The 19,439-nt window shown below is 32.4% G+C and overlaps 1 protein-coding gene across 1 annotated transcript in view; it reads right to left on the bottom strand.

The window, feature by feature from the left end:
* The window catches only part of LOC109079965 (cadherin-22-like), a 182,028-nt gene that overhangs the window by 82,427 nt on the left and 80,162 nt on the right, over positions 1-19,439 (bottom strand). The window contains exon 2 of the mRNA XM_042759078.1: positions 5,298-6,228. Coding sequence (XP_042615012.1) covers positions 5,298-5,534 — 237 coding nt within the window. The 5' untranslated portion in view covers positions 5,535-6,228. The remainder of the gene's footprint in view (positions 1-5,297; positions 6,229-19,439) is intronic.

Raw genomic sequence — 19,439 nt, 5'->3', positions numbered from 1 at the left:
TTTTTAGCCATTAACAATCACTGACAACTTCCAGCGTGGCTTTTGATTAATTTATAATTTAACAATTTTCATTGCAGCTTGAACCGCAAACAAAACCATGACATTCTCAACAGAGACTTCAGCGCAGACATCTGCACATCGGGTCACGACGCCCAAATCTCATCAGCAAACACAGGCCTTTTGTTTGCTGAAATTCATTAGCTACAAAACACTTTTTCTCAAGCGAAAGATCAAAACATTAATAATGGATTCATGAAGTTTCATCTCACAATCAACATGCAGATTTAGCGAACACCCCTGACATTTAAGCTATTACGATTCATGGATAAAGAGATTTTGCATGAACATCCTGATACATTTTTAACAAGGAGTTTTGGTCTGTCAGACAGAGATGCTTATGAGGCAGAGAGGGTATGAAACTAATAATTATTTATCAATTATTCAACCGACTGAAATTCAGACTATAAAGATAAAACATTCAAAGTAGGACGCAACTTTAACCTGATAGATATATTCAATAAGCAGTGCGCAGACCAGTGTTATACTTTAAAGGGGGAGAAACAGGGTTATTATTGTAAAAACTAAACTAAACTAAACTAAACTAAACTAAACTAAAATAAAATAAAATAAAATAAAATAAAATAAAATAAAATAAAATAAAATAAAATAAAATAAAATAATAGATACAAAACATAATAGTTATAATTAATATTTAGTTTATAATTTTGTTTATATTTATAATCATTATAATTAATTTATAATTCAACAATAATGATAATAAATGACAATATTATATAAAATATGTATAATAATTTCATTTTTAACAACATCAATATAATAATAATGATAATAATAATAATAATAATAATAATAATAATTAATAATAATAATAATAATAATATAATTATTATTAGTTATTATTATTATTATTAATTATTATTATTATTATTATTATTATAAGTATGTAAATAAATACATATTTAGTGGAAAAAAGCTTGAGGTAAAATAAACTATTAATATTAGACAAAACATTACACTTTAAGGCCAATTATTAAAAATGAATATAAATGAAATAACTTGAAGCACTAAAATTACTAACTGGAAATCAATAAAACTCAAATTTAACTACAATTGAAACCGAAATTGAAAATAAATGAATACTAAACAGTAAAAAAAAAAAAAAACACAAAAAAAAAAACACAATATATCTATATATATATATATATATAATATATATATATATATATATATATATAGTAGCTAGATATAATATATATAAATAAACAACACGCAACAACAAAATAATAATAATAATAATACTAATAATAATGACAACAAAATTAAATTAAAATAAAAACCTGAAAATGATTATATATATATATATATATTCTATATATATATATATTATATATATATATATATATATATATATATATATATATATATTGTATATAATACAAAATAACAATGGCTGGAACCAAACTCCAGTACTAAATAAAACCAGCTCTCCAGTACCAACCCTAATTACATTTACATTTACATTTATGCATTTAGCAGACGCTTTATCCAAAGCGACTTATAGTGCATTCAGGCTAACATTTTTGAACTAATTGTTGGTTAAATAATAGTTTATTACACACTGGCTTTAAATAACAATGTTCAACCTTCCTTTCAAACACCAAAGTAATCCTGCATCAAAGTTTGAACGATTCACCCAAGTCTGCAGGAAATTATTTGAACACGTTCAGACATCTTTGGCATGTGCGTTATGAACACCGCCGTCTGTTCAGCGTCTCGGCTCTACACGTTCAAATCCTATCAATCAGTGTTTCTGCGCTCGTCTGAAGGAGGAGGCTGGCAGACTTTTTCAAAAGCGCAGTGGAAATCTTTCCACTTTGCTGCGCTGCCCATACAGCATGTTCTTGTCGGTGTTCGGCATGTAAAAACTCTCTTTCCACTGTTCAGTTGCATGATCATTTTTGCTTATTGACTCGAGGTTTACATACGTCTGGACTTCAAGGCTTAGAGTTGGAGGGGAAAAATGGTGCAGTGGCCTTTTCGGCACAAAATCTTGCAACTTTCACTCTCTCCCAGAGCTCTTTGCAGAAAAGGGACTGATGCGTAGAATTAACCTTCAGGATGTCCGTGTTTCTCTGACAAGCCTTTTGAGTCGATGCGGTCTGAAAGTCTAATGTAAATAGCAGAAGGTCACCGGAGGCTTTTGTGAATACAAGTGCACTATTCCTTGAGGATAAAAACACAAGACATCTGCTGAAGAAAAGACTGGTGTCATAATGAAGCATTATTGGGCTTAAAGTTAATGGCTGCAATTAAAGCTGCAATTAAAACTAAAATAAAAAATAAAAAAAAGAAAAACATACCCATTCAAACAAAAAAAAGACTCAAACAGAACTCTAATAATTTAAAAAGATAAAAAATATTAAAAATTAACAAAAAAAAATCAACTTTACTTCTGTGACATTAGGATCACTTTGTCTCGGCAGGACCTCATTTTTGTAAAAAAGTTTTCAACTTTTTAAAGTTGCTCTGATCTTTGCGGCTGAACATGTCAAGTCCTCCTTTATCGTTTTTCGTTTTGCGACATTGTCCATTCTGTTTTATGTTATTTGTACTTCTCTTTTTTGTGTATGGGACCAAACATTTCCACCATACAGAACTGGGGAACAACAAAAAGATAAATTGATTCATAACACACATAATCATTTTTGAAGTGTCGTATTGGCAAAAATCAACGACATCATTGTTTGTGCATAAAATCACTTGCATTCGTGTACAGTACACTACCATGTTATTAGACTGCAATCAACAAATGTATTGAAGAGAGCTGCCGATGCAGGAGCCAAACTTATGTAGCGCAAGGCTAAGTGAAATTCATTTTACAAATGTATTGAAGAGAGCTGCCGATGCAGGAGCCAAACGTGCTGCCGAGTGCACGTGCGAGCCAAAGTTTTTACGACAATAATGAGCATGTTCCATTAGGCAGATTACATCACAGGAGAGTGCGGGAGGTGAGTGAAAGAGAAAGGAAAGGGATTTGTTTTGGAAATAATGTACCGTCGTTGTGTAAAAGCGGGCAAATGGGTTCATATTTAAATTTCTAAGACTTCACAGCCTATAGAATAAAGTCTATGATACGGTGAGCAATAGACTCACACCACCAGCAGCCCTATTAATAGCTCTGGCTTCTTATGACGTGGGCGCTCCGGACTGACATGTTCACGAAAGGAGCAGTAACTCCCTGAGCTAATTTTTATTAATAAAATCTCTTCTCCTTGTATATCGCAGAATAAAACCAGGTGGTCATTTCAGCCCACAGATCATCCTTTATGGTTTCTCATTTAGGACCTCGACCCACCTCGGACCTTTCCTCTTTTTCTGGACACACCAAAAGGCACACACACACACAAATAACTTTTATGATAGTACACCATAACTGAATGTAAGAGTGGTATTTAAACAGTAATATTACAAAAACTACAATATTAGACAGTTTTCCTCATTGTGTTTGCACTAACTGAATGTAAGAGTGGTATTTAAACAGTAATATTACAAAAACTACAATATTTACCAATCAATTTTTTATTAAGCATATGAAAAATGCCACAAAGAAAATGCCATGAACATTTCCAACTGATGATTTTGCAAATGGAAAATTGATTCATTGTAATGGACTCTTTGTACTTCAATTTTTGCTACTGAAGTTTAAATATTGATGCTCTCCAGAGATTATAAAACAAAGTAATAATAATAACATTAAAAATAATATTCCAAATTATTAATAATCAAGCATAAAAAAAACAAAACATTATTAAATGCTTTAATGTTTCAAATTACTTTTGTAAAAATAAAATGTACAAATATGGATGAAATGTTTAATCATCATTCAGCGTAAAAGATATAATTATGTAAAAACTGAAACAACATTATTTTTGACTATTCTGAAAAGTTAGTCATCTATATGACTGTATATATATATATATATATATATATATATAGCTAGTAGATGATCTAACTTTTAAGACTAGTCCAGAATAATGTTGCTTTAAGTGATTATCCTATATTATATATATAGTATTATAGCTATATTATATATATATATTAGTATATATAAATATAACTATATAGTAGAATGTGGGGGTGGTATGATTATACGGTGCTGTACAAATGATTAATCACGATTAATCACATCCAAAATAAAAGTTTTGTATACATAATATAATGTGGTGTTACTGTGTATATTTATTATGTATTATTATATAAATACACACATCATATGCATGTATATATTTTAAGAAGAATATGTTATGTTTTATATATTAAATATATTTATAGTATAATATAAAATATAAGCAATATAAATAACATAAAATATATATACGTTAAATATTTTCTAAATACATAATTTTGTGTGTTGTGGGGTATTGATATATACATAATAATATATACCCTGTATCACCACACATATATTATGTAAACAAAACGTTTATTTTGGAATGTGATTAATCGTGATTAAATCAAATTTTTGACAGCCACTAATATATAATATATATATATATATATATAGTTTTGGGATATTGACCTATGGTTTATTCGCAACTGTGCCCTGCATACTTATTAAAATATATAAACGAGTAAGCAAACATAGCAAGTTTTGAGTTTTTAATGTCATCTAATGATTCTTATTCTAAATATGACAAGATTTTTTGCCATATAAGCCTTTTTTACGTTGAATGACATTTTGGTGGGTGTCTTCTGTAAATTACGGTAAAAATGTATGATTGTTTCATTTTATATAAAAAATAAACAAAACTATCTAATGTATGGAAGAAAAAATCCAAAATTACTGTATAAAATTTACATCGTTTTGATGCTTGAAAATTTACCCAAATATATTGTAAAACCTTAATATTGCTCAGACATACACAACTTAATTACAAACTTAAAAACACACTAAATCACGTTTTCTGTGTTACTAATGCATTGCCAGTGTAGCCAAACACATGCATATTCCATAATAAGATCTTAAGGGAATATGATTTAGTTTGGTCCACATACATCTAGAAGAAATTCAAGCCTTATGGCCAAACTTGAGCTTGATCTGTCCTAGTCGACTAGCCTGACGCCATCCGCACACTTTGAGACACATTCGAGAATTGCCTCATTTAAATGCACAGTGCATGCATCTTTCTTGGCTTTCATTGTTTAGCTATAGATTTTCTCTTGAATGGAAAAATAAGCAGTAAGCGTGCAACCAAAAACACATTCTGCAGTCCTACCTTTCCGACGTAAAGCGGCTCCGTCCCGGTGTATTCCTCCACGACAAAGAACTGATTCCACACCCATCCCCTCTTCACCCGTTCATGGGACATCGGCCATTGCTCGGGACCTCTTCCCATCATCCCAACACCTAGTGAGTCCTTCACGGTCTGAAGGCGGACAGCCATCCGCCAGCACTGCAGAATTCCCAGAGTAACTGCCAAAGCCTGAGCTCCTCCTCTCCAGCGGGGAGCCATGTTTGAAAACTCTCTCGTCTCTACATGGGGCAGAAGTCAGAAACTCGTTCAAGATGAAGTTCTGAACCGCCTGATTGCTTGAGAAAAGCTCCTTGACTCTGGGGTTGAGGAAGGTAAACGAGAGTTTGCCGCTGCTCAATGAAACTATAAATCCAATAGGTTTTTGGTCATGGTAGAGGCCACCGCTCCTCAAGAGGGTATTTAAGAGAAATCTTTCTTGGGAAAATGAGGCCGTTTCGGTGATACACAGCAATAGCTCCTCCGTTTTGATATCTGTTGGGTTTCTCAATGACGGGTACCAATCACAAAGCCATTGAAGTTCTATATGTGCTCGAGTTGAGTTTTAAGTTGAACAGCTACTGGACGAAAGCACAAACATGTAAAAAAAAAACGCTGTTTTATGGTTCAGTCTTGGCAATCCCATTATGAAATGTAGAAATGGCATTAACAAACAAGGCGTAATCCAAACATTTTCTTCATTTCCATATGTACGCTTCACATCCCAAAGACAAAAAAGCAATTATCAAATTTCATGGATGCAAGATGTTATTCAAAATCAGAGGCATCATTATCCCAATCTAGATCCATGTGCCGCGGACTCTTACGCCTCAGCGTAGCTTAAAAGGTACTTCTTGACCTGCAGGGTTGAGAGTTTGACATGGGTGGGCTCATGTTGACCTCAGCATCTGGTCACCTGTAACAGAGCAAAGATAACTGGTTAGAGAAGCAAAACCTAATGTATTGGGGAAAAATAAATGGAAACTTAAAGCTGACCTTACAGAGCTAACTAACTAACTAACAGAGAAAATTAACTAGATGGTTAGATGGCTAAAGAGATATTTGACTACTGGTTAACATTAACCAATGACCAGCACTGCCTAGCTGATAAAAAGAAAGGAAAGCCTCAACAGAAAGGTCCTGAGAAAATAATTGTTATTTTTTAGAGTGATGTAAATATTTAAAGCACAGATTTCACTGTTTTCACAAGTTAAATAATTTTAATATTATAGTTTTTATTGATTTTTTTAATTTTATTTTATAATAATTTTAATTAAATGGAATATGTTTTATGATTTCTTTATTAATTTAATTTAAATATTTATTCAAAAATATTTTATTTATTTTTATTTATTTATTAAATTAAATTAAATTAAATTAAATTAAATTAAATTAAATTAAATTAAATTAAATTTAGTTTAGTTTAGTTTAGTTTAGTTTTATTTTATTTTATTTTATTTTATTTTATTTTATTTTATTTTATTTTATTTTATTTTACCATATATTGCTATTCCATTTACCTTTGTTTTTTTTTTTTTTCTTCTCTAACCATTCACCAACCATCTATCACAAAAATGAAAAAAAATTAATGACTAATAATAAATTAAATTTATTAGAGTAGAAATATTTATTATTATTATTATTATATTATTAATATAATAATTATTATTTTAATATTAATTAATATTATTTAAAAAAAATCACACGAAAAGGGAAAAAGCAATAAATGGAAACTTATAGCTGACTATACAGCTTTAAAATGGGATCCAGTTGCAATAAGTCAGTAGTGGAACAAACTGTATTGATCCTTGACTTCTTGTTATGGCGTTCTCATTCTTTTTAAACAAATACATAATTCAATACACGCCACAGTGAATTTTGTCGCCCAAAACGCTTTTAAAGTGGTCGCGGATCTTTGTTCTTTGATTTTCTCTTGGATACCACAGGACTGCAGCAAGAAGATGCAGCTTCATTTAGGTGATTTTCCCTGAAAAACATTTCTCAAAGCAGAAACTTTGAGATCAGCAAGAATCCAGATAATGTGCTAAGCCCAAGAGCAATGACTTCTGTGTTAGGGAGCCAGGTGTGGCTGGAAAAGGAAAAAGGGAGTTTTATATATCACATCACAAACTGAGCCAACGCATCTGCATCCGAGCGGAAGCCACAGCAGCACTTACGATTGGAGGCTATCGGATTATTGGCATTAGGGAACCTAATTGGCTAAAATATTAATCAATTAATTCATCCCTTAGAGTGTCAACCCGAATTCCGTAAAACAAACCCTGGTCAGGAGGTGAAGATAACTTATGGCCCCCTGTGCAATCAGCCAAAGCGCCATTTGGGGGGCCAGTTAGGGGGGTGTGTTGTGGTGGGGGCCAGAGGGAAATGATTAATGGTCTTTGAGGCTTTCAGACAATAAGAAGAAAAACAACAACATTTAGACATGTGACTGAAATGTCATACCCTCAAGGCTGAAAAGATATACAGCCTCCTGTGGACGAGCGCAGGGTCGGCCAAGAAAGGCCCTTCGGTATTATTGGTTGTTTAAACCTTGTGCAAACGTGTTGCTGCGGGTTTATGTCTGGAGGTAAGTCCCACGAGTGGTGTTAAGCGTTTGTTGTAGCTAAGGACATGCAACATCCCAACGAGAAACAACCTTGTAAACGGGTGAGAAGGTATATTTGTACTTTACTGCACAGTGCTGGTGAACACTAAGTATTTTTACTTCGTTAATGTACTTAAGTACTGTACAATTTTCAAGTATTTGTACTTTACTGCAGTATTTCTGTTTTGGTAAACTTTTACTTTTACTTCACTACATTCTAAATCATAATAATGTACTTTATACTCCACTGCATTTTATAAAAACATGTCATTCCTCGTTCCATTTCGAACTAGAGAAATTGTTACATACTACGAAATGTGACAGAGGTGTCCGATTCGTGAACGAGCTGATTCTTTTTATTCGGTTCGCAAATCGCAATGAACGATTCATTTGTGAATTGGAATGATTCCACTCGGATATTCACTCAATTCACTCAATCAAATGATTCAAAATACAAGAATTTCAACAGAATGTGAGATCCTCGGAGCTTGAGTGCGAGCAGCTGATGACTGATGGAGTGAAAAGTATGTTACTAATGACGAACTTTAGCATTTATTATTTCACATAAATCCTTGAAAAAAAAAAAAAACTAAGAATGCTGTACATTTTAAAAACTATACATAACGTTAAAATAATGCTAATTCCATGCATCTTTCCCGCTGCCGTAGCAGTTTCATGTAAAACTAGTTTGTTTGCATAACATTCCTCTTAAGCAGTTTCATGTAAAACTAGTTTGTTTGCATAACATTCCTCTTAAAATACTACCACATTTTGTCTAATGTGATGACTGTTTTTATACTGTATGTTTATATTTGGCAACACACATTTACTTTTTCCTCATTTCGATATGTTATATGGTATATTTTGTTATTTTCACTTGTTTGCACACTTGAATTATCAGTCATTTTTAGTAGTAGTTATCAGTGTTATGACGTATTTTTAGCAGGACAATAGTATTGCAAAATAATTAAATATTTATCAATCAGTACTTTTTACTTGTAACTTTTAACATTAAAAATCAAGTATTTTTTCATTGAAAATGAGTACTTAATAATTTTACTGGAGTAATACTTTTATGTTATCTATCTTTTACTCAAGTACTTGATTTGTGTACTTTGTCCATCTGGTAGTTACTGATTAAATGTAATCTGGATTACGTAATCAGATTCCAAAAATTAAGTACTCGTAATTGGATTATATTATTACATTTTCAAATTACCATGCTGTACATCATGATATCACTTACTTTTTAAAGGGCTAGACATGGTTACACAATGGCGAGCAAATTAATTCTATATATGTATTTTTTTGTTTTCCTTTATATAAGTTTCCTTTTTAAAATATATCATATTAATTGTTTTATATATATATATATATATTATATATATATAGTTATAGATTATATATATAATAGTATATATATATATATATATAATCTAGATGTTTTGTTGATTTAATTATATTCATTCTTTTTTTTTATGCACCTCATCAAATGGAGTTTTATTACATTAAGGCACAGCATTGGGTAAACCCTCGGGAGGTAATATAATAGTTTAATGCATTTTATGATGGTTGATGTCAAAGAATTAACACATCTTTTTTTTTTTTTGTTTCCCTTGCTATTTTTTTTGAATACAATACCTAAAAAAAACAACCTACATCACATAACCAACAACAATTAACATAATACAAAATCTAAAAAGTGGACAGAATACAATACCTAAAATAAGTAACCTAGATTACATTACTAACTACAGTTGTCATCATATAATCTGTAATCAGTAACAGACTACAACAGACTACAGGTTTGTATAAACAACTGAAAGTGATATGCATTGACACCGTGAACATAATTGGCAAATTTCAGTCTGAGAGAAGATTAGAGGACATAAACACAAAGCTGTCTCAAGAACCTGGTAAAATTAGCACGTACAGTATGTTTAACATTTCTGAGTGATGCAATCACCTCATTATCACCCTTTAGGAAGACAGTAAATCCCCAAACAAGCAAAGCAAGAATTTTTTCAGACACCATTTGGACGCAGATGCTTTCGTTATCACGCTAAAACCATTTGGACGCAGATGCTTTCGTTATCACGCTAAAAATACCAGATACAAACAAAATAATAAAATATGATCCAACCTATAACAATATTATCACACAACACATGCAAGCAATCAATCAAACAGATGAAAAACAGAAAAACCACTACTTTTTTTATGATCTATACCCCAAAAAAAAAACACACACAGTTTACAAGCCACCTGCGGTACGGACCCTTGCAACACAATCTAGTTTTTTAATGGAAATATTCTTTAGTTACCAAAGCAAAAGGTTTTCTGCACTTACTGCTAGTTGTTTTTGATGCTAAAGGACTGTGACGTGTGACATTTAGCTACGCTTCAACTAGCATCCCAGGTCAAGCTGTGATTCGGGTCACGCTTTTCATCTAAACACGCAGGACGAAGAAAAATAAAGTTCAGTGCAAACAACTGATCCTTAAAATATGCATGTGAGGATGGCTGACTACAAACAGAAAACATCAGAAAGCCCCTAAAAAGCTCCGTAATGACTTCAAAACACAAGCTCGCAAATATGCCAATCAAGAGAGTCAGTCAATCAATCAAAAGCATGCTCATTGATCTAACCTAATATTTTTCACGTTTCCAATTAGTCTGCAATGTTCTTGTCGTAACTTCAAAGTAATGCTGTTTATTTCCTTGCGCCCCAAAGAAAAAACTATTTAGGGCTATCTAGAGTTTTCTCCTGCAGATTCTCCTACTAGCCCTGACCAAGCACATATGATGAATTATAAAGCATTTATATCAAATATTTTCTCTGGGTGAATGCACTCTTCTGAAGTAGTTCTCCAACTGTTTGCTCAGAACTCTCAACCCTTGGGCACAAGCTAGTTAAAGTTTTCCCTCTAGTTATCCACTCATTGTGCGCTCTTGAAATTTTCATGATGAGTTTACACAACTCGGCGCTCATTAAGATGTGGCATGGAGCGTAAACCAGTTCACTCAAAGGATCTGGCTCTTTGGGATCGGTCTGTGGTAGAACAACGTCAATTAGTGAATATCTGCAGAAAGGTCGGTCATGTAACGCCAGCGCCGGTCTGATACAGTCGTAATGCCTCCGCTACCACCCAAAACGCTATTGGCAAGCCGGACGCACTCATTCGTGACCTATTAGGTCGTGGATTGATTATAAAACATGGCTGCTACTTCTCATCAGACGCCAGCTAGAGAGCAGAGACCGTGACAGCGTTCAACCGGAGCCAGTGAGGAGACTGATCACCGCCGAGTGATGGGCTTCAGGCCAGAGAAAGAGACCACACTCACACTCTCTCTCTCCTCCGACAATCTCCTTTCACCTGCACGACATCCATCGCTTTAATGGGAAACAGTGACTGCCTATTAGCCGCTCCTGCACAAACAACCACAAACACACGGCACTCGTGAGAGGGACTGAAGCGCTCCTCTAACTTTGGGATCACAACACATAGAGCCACATGTTAAAAACAACTCGCCCTTTGTCAAAGAACTTTTGTAACATTATAAATGCCTTTATTGTCACTTTTGATCAATTTAATGCATCCTTGATGAATAGAAGCATTAATTTATCTTTAGCATTTTGTTAAAAAAATGCTACTGGCCACAGTTTCCACAAAAATTATGAAGAAGCACAACATTTAATAATAGTAAACGTTTCTTAAGCAGCTTCATTTCTGAAGGACCATGTTAATAAATAAATAAATAATAATAATGCAATCACTTTATATATATATATATGTGTGTGTGTGTGTTTGAATAATTGAAATAATACTGAAATAATATGAAAATAATTAATTAATTCAAAACTATAATACTTTGAATATATTCAAATATTTATAATATTTAAGCTGGTATAGCTATATAGGATAATAATAATAATAATAATAATAATAATAATAATAATAATAATCACTTTTATATCTATTTAAATAATAATAATAATAATCACTTTTATATCTATTTAGACCGTAGTTAATCAGTTAATCACTGAATAATTGCATTAATATTTAAATTAAATAATTGTTTAAGTTAATACTATAATAATTTGAATATATAGATTTATACTATTTAAACCAGTATAATATGACAGCATTGATTATAATAAGAAATGTATATTTGAATAATTGAAACAATACTGAAATAATTATTTAATTTAAAACTATAATACTTTAAATATATTCATATATATATATATATATATATAATATTTAAACTGGTATAGCTATATAACATAATAATAATAATAATAATAATAATAATAATCACTTTTATATCTATTTAGACCGTAGTTAATCACTGTTAATCACTGAGTAATTGCATTAATATTTAAATTAAATAATTAAGTTAATACTATAATAATTTGAATATATAGATTTATACTATTAAAACCAGTATAATATGACAGCATTGATAATAATCAGAAAAGTTTCTTAAACAGCATATTAGAATGATTTCTGAAGATCATGTGACACTGAAGACTGAAGTAATGATGCTGAAAATACAGATTTGATCACAGAAATAAATTACATTTTACAATATATTCACACAGAAAAAAGACATTTTGAATTGCAATAATATTTCACAATTTTACTGGTTTTACTGTATTTTTATAAAATAAATGCAGCCTTGGTGAGCAGAAGAGACTTCATTAAAAAACTTTTCACCTGCACAACAATTATAGTTTTAATGGGAATCACTGACTTCCTATTATCACAAACACAGCCCTCGTTAACACTCTTACCTTTTACTTCCAACTTTAGAAATCTCAACAAATAGAGCCGCATGTCAGAAACGGCCCGCCTTTGTCAAAGTAGTTCAAAGTATTCAACGAGAAGAGATCCAAAACATCAGTCTGATTAAAATCTGGGAGGATTCGAAAAAGAAAAACAGTATTTGGAAACTAATAGCCTGAGGTTAATAAGCTGCGTTGGCCCTCTTCTCCGGCTGTGCGATGTTTTGATGTGTCATCCGATTATACATTTGCCAAGCGCTCCCCCAAGCATGTATCAACGCATGAAAGCTCTCATCAAAGCCCAAACCACATGCACTTCTAATGACTGCGGTCATTTAAACGAGCCCAGCAGCCGGAGTCAACCCCACACACCTTCACTACTGCACTGAAATCACAAAGAAATGACATACAGTATATGTGACACAATGATGGTGGATATATAATATGACATTCAATGAACTAACTACTGACAAGATTTAAGAAAAAGATGCATTACCATCAGCAGTCACCTAAAACAAAAGTGAGACATTTGATAGATGACATTTAAGAGATATATGATTATTGGTTAATGTTAACCAATGATCAGCACTGCCTTGTTGATGGTTAATGTTAATTATGTTAATGTTAATGGTTTTCAAAGGTAAAAAATTTGAATATTAATTTTGTTTATTGTTTTTAAATAGGTATTATTATTATTATTAAATATAATATAAATATAATATTTAAACCAATATAATTATTTAAAAGCTAATAATAATAATAATAATTGCTGTTGTTATTGTGTTATATTTTTGTCAATAAAATTATTTGTATAATATTATAATAATATATTACAATTATTAATATTGTCACTATTATAATGCTATTACATTATTATTAATAATAATACTATACAGTCAATTAGCATTAAACATGCTGGTTTACAGTAAACTAAGTTACACCACAATTTATCATTGTTTTAAAAATTAATCGAATACTGTAATGAATTAAAATTAATACTATTTGAATCAATTTTGTATAATTATTAGATACTGCACAGGGTATTTAAATTAAGCATGACATGAACGTTATCATCTATATACTGTAAATTATTATCCACTGTATGCATAAACACGAAATTCAAGACCTATAAATAAATCCCCGACGTTTTCTCCCAAACACGGCTGCCCTTCAAAAATGATTCAGTATTAACGTCGCGTACAAGTTAATTACGCCACACACATAAACCCAAATATTTGGGAACGCGGCATCAATTAGCAGCACTCACAAACACCTGGACAAGCCTCAATACCTCTAGTGTCGCCTCACTCTTCCATTTGGCTGCGACTCTGAGCTCTAGAGACTGGCTATTATGCCCTGGAATGGAGATCCGGTTAGAAGTAGCCCTTGTCCAAGACACGCTGTTTCCTTGGCAGAGTGAGCGTGTTGGAGGGGCCGGAGCGGGGTGGAGGGATGGGGGTGAAAGTGGACTCGATTGGCAGTCGGCGGCAGCTGTAATGGATTGAGCATCAAGAGTAAATGGTGCTGTAGCGTATGCTGCCTCTCATTAAGCTGCGTGTTTGCTTACAGGAAGAAATGAGAGGAGACACATATTGTCACAGCCTTAGAAAAGCTGCATGGCTAATTACCGTAATTGCAGTTTGCCGCAGCCTCCTCCCACATCCTCTCTATATCCCTCCCTTCCTGTTCGACTGTTACATCTACACATCCATCTACACTCTTACACTAACAGACTCTTCTGCTAAACAAGGTCAAATGTTTTTGAACAGACTCTTCTGCTCACCAAGGCTGCATTTATTTGATTAAAAATACTGTAAAAATAGTACAATTCTGAAATATTTTTTACAATTTAAAATAACTGTTTTTATGTAAATATATATTGTAAAATGTAATTTATTGCTGTGATCAAAACTGAATTTTCAGCATCATTACTCCAGTCTTCAGTGTCACATGATTCTTCAGAAATCAGTCTAATATGCTGATCAATTTAATCAGTCTTTGCTGATTAAAATATTTATTATTATTTATAAATCTTACTTAGCCCAAACCTTTGAATGGTAATGTATCACAGTTTTGCTGCTTCATATTTTTATTATTTATTTTATTATTATTATTATTATTATTATTATTATTTTTTTATATTTTTTTTTTTTTATTTAATTTTTAACACCATTTATTAATTTAGGTTAACATTTTTTTATTTTTTTTATTTATTTTTATTTAGAAGTACAAAGTTTATGAATGTATGAACCAAAGTTTTTGACAGTAGTATGTATGTAACTATTATTATATATTATATATAATTATTATATAAATATACTACATTTAATTATTATAAAAAAAAAAATACAAAAAATTGACAATTTTTGAAAAAAAAAAAAAAATCTGAAGATCATGTGACATTGAAGACTGGAGTAATGATGCTGAAAATTCAGCTTTGATCACAGAAATAAATAACAGTTTAACAGATATTCACATAAGTGAAAAACCTAATTATTCTAAAATTTTGTCTGGTTCTGTATAATTAATGGTTCTTTATCGGCATCAATGAATCCAAAAAGAACTTTTACTGTAACAAGCTTTCTATCACACACCAGGTTCTTCAAAGAGGATAAAGGTTCTTGAGATTATTAAAACGTTCTAAAATGGTTTTTCTATGGCTTTACTGCAAAAACTCACTTTTGAAACCTTTATTTTTAAGTGTTTTCACTTCATTTTCACCCTATTGTTCTCTCTCTCTCTCTCTCTCTCAGTTTCTCAGTGGCTGGTCTCACGTCTCTCGTCTCTCTCTCTCTCTCTCTCTCTCTCTCTCTCTCTCAGTTTCTCAGTGGCTGGTCTCACGGGTGACTGGCAGGAGTGGAGGTCCTGGTGCTGACCGCTGATCAGCCGTGGAGGGTGGCCGATGTGCGATGGACGCTCCTGGCAAAGGCACGAGGAGGTGGCTGTCCAGCTGACAGCTGTCCACGAGCTCCTCAGGGCCCTCACCGGGGGCCGAGGGCTCTGCTGCCAACCAGGGGTCAGAGTTTGGTTGGTTGGCTTTAACATTTAACCCCTGCTGGTACAGCAAATCACATATTACTCAGCCTTACAGAACAACAAGGAGGTCTAGAACACCTTCACTACTCATCTTTATCACATACAGCACATACAATATACTCACATATGGCAATATACACTATACCGCAAATCTCAACTGCATGACTGCTTGCATATAACTATATTATTATCCATCTCTAATCTGCAACAGTAAATGCAACTATAAGGGAAGAAGATATTAAGATATTATAAACATTAACATAAGATTTTGATGTAAAGCTGCTTTGAAACTGTGTATTGTAAATAGTGCTATAAAAATACATTTTTGACTACAAGATTTGAGTCAAAATTGACATACTGTACAAAATCACATGCAACCATGACATGGTCTTTGTCAACAAAATTACTGACAGAATATTACTTAAAAAAAAAAAAAAATCATTTTAACAATGGCAACAAAGAAGTGAGGAAAAAACTGATGCAGCTTGAGAAAAATGAAACTATTTGGACACACTTTGTTTTTAAAGTCCAGTTCTCACTATTTAACTAACTGTTAACCTTTGTCTCAATAAACTCCTAATTATTTCTTATTAATAGTTAGTACGGTACAGTAGCTGTTAGGTTTAGGTGTTGAGTATGATTAAGGATGTAGAATATGGTCATGCAGAATATGTGCTTTACAAACACCAACTATTTTAACCAAATCCTTTCTAATAAGCAACTAGTTAATAGTGAGAATTGGTCCCTATACTAAAGTGTTACCAACTATTTTAACTAAATCCTTCTGCTGACAAAAATATAGTGAGAAAATGTAACATTGCATGATATTAACAATGCTCTATTTTTTTTTTTTTTTTTTTTAAGAATTCAGCCAAATAGCCCAAACACACTGAGCTGAAATGAACTAAACTAACCTGTAAACTAGCCTGCTCTGCTTTTGCTAACTCACATGCATGCCTAAATTAAATAAATTGAAATAAATCAGATGATAGTCCTATTGTGAATACTAAATATCATACCCACAACAAAAAACAACAAGTAACAAATCCATGTCAGCTACTGTACAATGAAATATCCTACTCATTCTCCAAAAGAACATGAATTACAGCCCCTGCAACAAGAAGAATTCACAACACTAACTTCTAATCAGCAGAGAGTCCTTCAGTACCCATTACATGTCATTGTTTCAGGAGCTTCTCTCACTGCAAACAATCAGATCCTTAATGCATGCTTTTTGTCTTTATTTTCCAGTTAAAATATCAACAGATCTTTAAAACAAGGGGAAGCAATGCTGCATAAGATATTAGGACTTTTTATTCATAGATTGTATCTTGAATTTAAGTGCATTTTATCTTGATAGACTGCCGGATTTGTTTTCACTTGTCAACAACTTAAAAATTGGCCAGTTTGGCCTATTAAAAAACACAATCTATGCAAACCGGCCCTGATATCTTATGCAGTGAAAATGCATCAAGATTTATTTATTTATTTATATTCGATTGCCTTGAAAACAAGGCAAAAGCACCAATTAAAAAAAAAATAAAAAAACTGTGGCAGTGAAATAGAATGTTTAAACATTGCTAAAAATAAAATAAATAAAATAAAAAATATATATAATATAAAATATATTAAAATATAAATATGTAACAAATACATAATTAAAAACAAATATTCAAAAACATAATTAACATAAAAAAAAAAAAAATGAGCAGAGATCTCAGCAGAGATCTGGGCTTTTTGCAGCTTTAGTGAGTCATTAGACGAACATGAGACCTCACAGCGTCAACATTAGCATCCCCAGCATCCGCGGTTAGCGCTAGCGTCTCACTCTGCCCTTGACAGGGTGTTTACAGCTCCTCTGTGTTTGCTGTCAGCTCGCTGGAATGCTCAACAGTTTGTCCCTGACATATCGTCAGAAATCATGATAAAGTGCACAGACGACAAGAATGCAATTAAATTTGATTTGAAACACATGTAGCCACTTCATAAACATCTCCAGCTGTTTGAATCCCAATATCAGTGCAATCAAAACAAACAGAACACATCTCTGATCAAGAGACAAGGCATTTCTAGCGACTGACTTGAATAATGCAAATATTAAATTGACTAACACAATTCTGGTCAACTCCTAGGATGCTGTTGTCATTTCAATGCACCAGCATTGTGGTACTTTGTTAATGCATTAAAATTTCAAAGCCTTAACACAATTGCATGCTCAAATCAGCGTGTCTCACGTATTGATTCCAAAGAATGGGACAAAGGTCTTAAATGCAGCAATGAATGAGATTTTGTCATGATGCATAGCGTCCCGAAAGCGTCCAAATGAAAACTGCAGGCTTGATAATGCACAAACTTATTCAGTGAAACAGGGCTTTTTGTAGCAAAATAAATAAGCCAGCAAAAGCCTTTTGTGTGGATCATTTACAGCAGCTCAATCTGAGCTATTCAGAATGCACAGGCTGCATTGTGCATAAACAATCCAATCGTGAGCCGCCGTCAACACTAGGAAAGACCACTTCATCATCAGTCTCCATGTGCAACTCTGAGCGCATCTCTTTCACAATGCAGTTCATTTTCTACATGTCAGCCACACAGCTGGAACATCTCATGCTACATCCCTGCTGAGAGGAGCGGCCGGCCAGAAGATTCCCATTAGGCCAAGATTCGCTCAGCGAGGCCTGAGCTCTTAGTCTGACTCCTCTCACCTTTAGCCCATCAACCGACTGCCTCTGGACCAGGTAGGGGGAAAATAAGCTGGGACTAGACAAATGCAGCCGACTTAAATTAGGTGCTCAGGGTTGCAGGTCGACCAATAAATGCTCCGGCAAACAGAGGAAATCCACTCACGTGACTTCAAGAGCTGCACACATGACAAATACACTCACGAGAAAACAAAACCCAAACAAAAGGAAATGAAAAAGTGGCTCCTTTTTAAAAACAGGAAATGAAACCCATCAGAAAGGTCATTTGGATAAGGGCTGTAAACTATCACCACACAACATTCAGAACTGAAAAAGTGGCTCCTTTTTAAAAAGTGTGAGTTTGATCTGATTTGGCACACAGGAACTTGAACTGGAATTTAATTTGAACTGACAGGTTGTTATTGTCACCTAAAGCTAAAGCGATTAAAAACGTTAATGGTAACTGAAATAAAATAAAATAAAATATAAATATTAGATGAAAACCAAAACTTAACATTGAAATAAACACTAAAGCAATAGAAAAATAGAAAAAAAACAAAACAATAAAACAACAATGTAAATTACTAAAACTAACAGTGAAATAAAGACTGAAGCAATACAGAAACATTAAAACAATAAAAATTAACAAAAATAACAATCACTTAAAATTACTGAAACTTAAATTAAAATTAAAATGAAATATAAAACACTGAATGAATAAACTGAAGTACTAAAATTATTAAACGAATACTGAAATATAAATTAAAGTAATGTAGAAATAAAAAAAATATTAAAATTACAAAATATAAAACTCAAAATTCAGTTTGAAGTACTACAATAACTAAAACTAACACTGAAATAAACATGAAAGCAATATATATATATATATATATATATAAAAGAAAGTTTTAGCAATTATGTGTATTTACATTACATATAAATTACTAAAACTTTCTCTGTTTGCTAGCTAAAAATGTCAGGGATATCAAATTATTTTAGTCTCAACACAAAACATG

The sequence above is a fragment of the Cyprinus carpio genome, chromosome A6 (genome assembly GCF_018340385.1).
Source record: "Cyprinus carpio isolate SPL01 chromosome A6, ASM1834038v1, whole genome shotgun sequence".
Classification (NCBI taxonomy): domain Eukaryota; kingdom Metazoa; phylum Chordata; class Actinopteri; order Cypriniformes; family Cyprinidae; genus Cyprinus; species Cyprinus carpio.
Note: the sequence above shows the minus strand (reverse complement) of the source record. Positions and strands in the feature narration are given on the sequence as shown.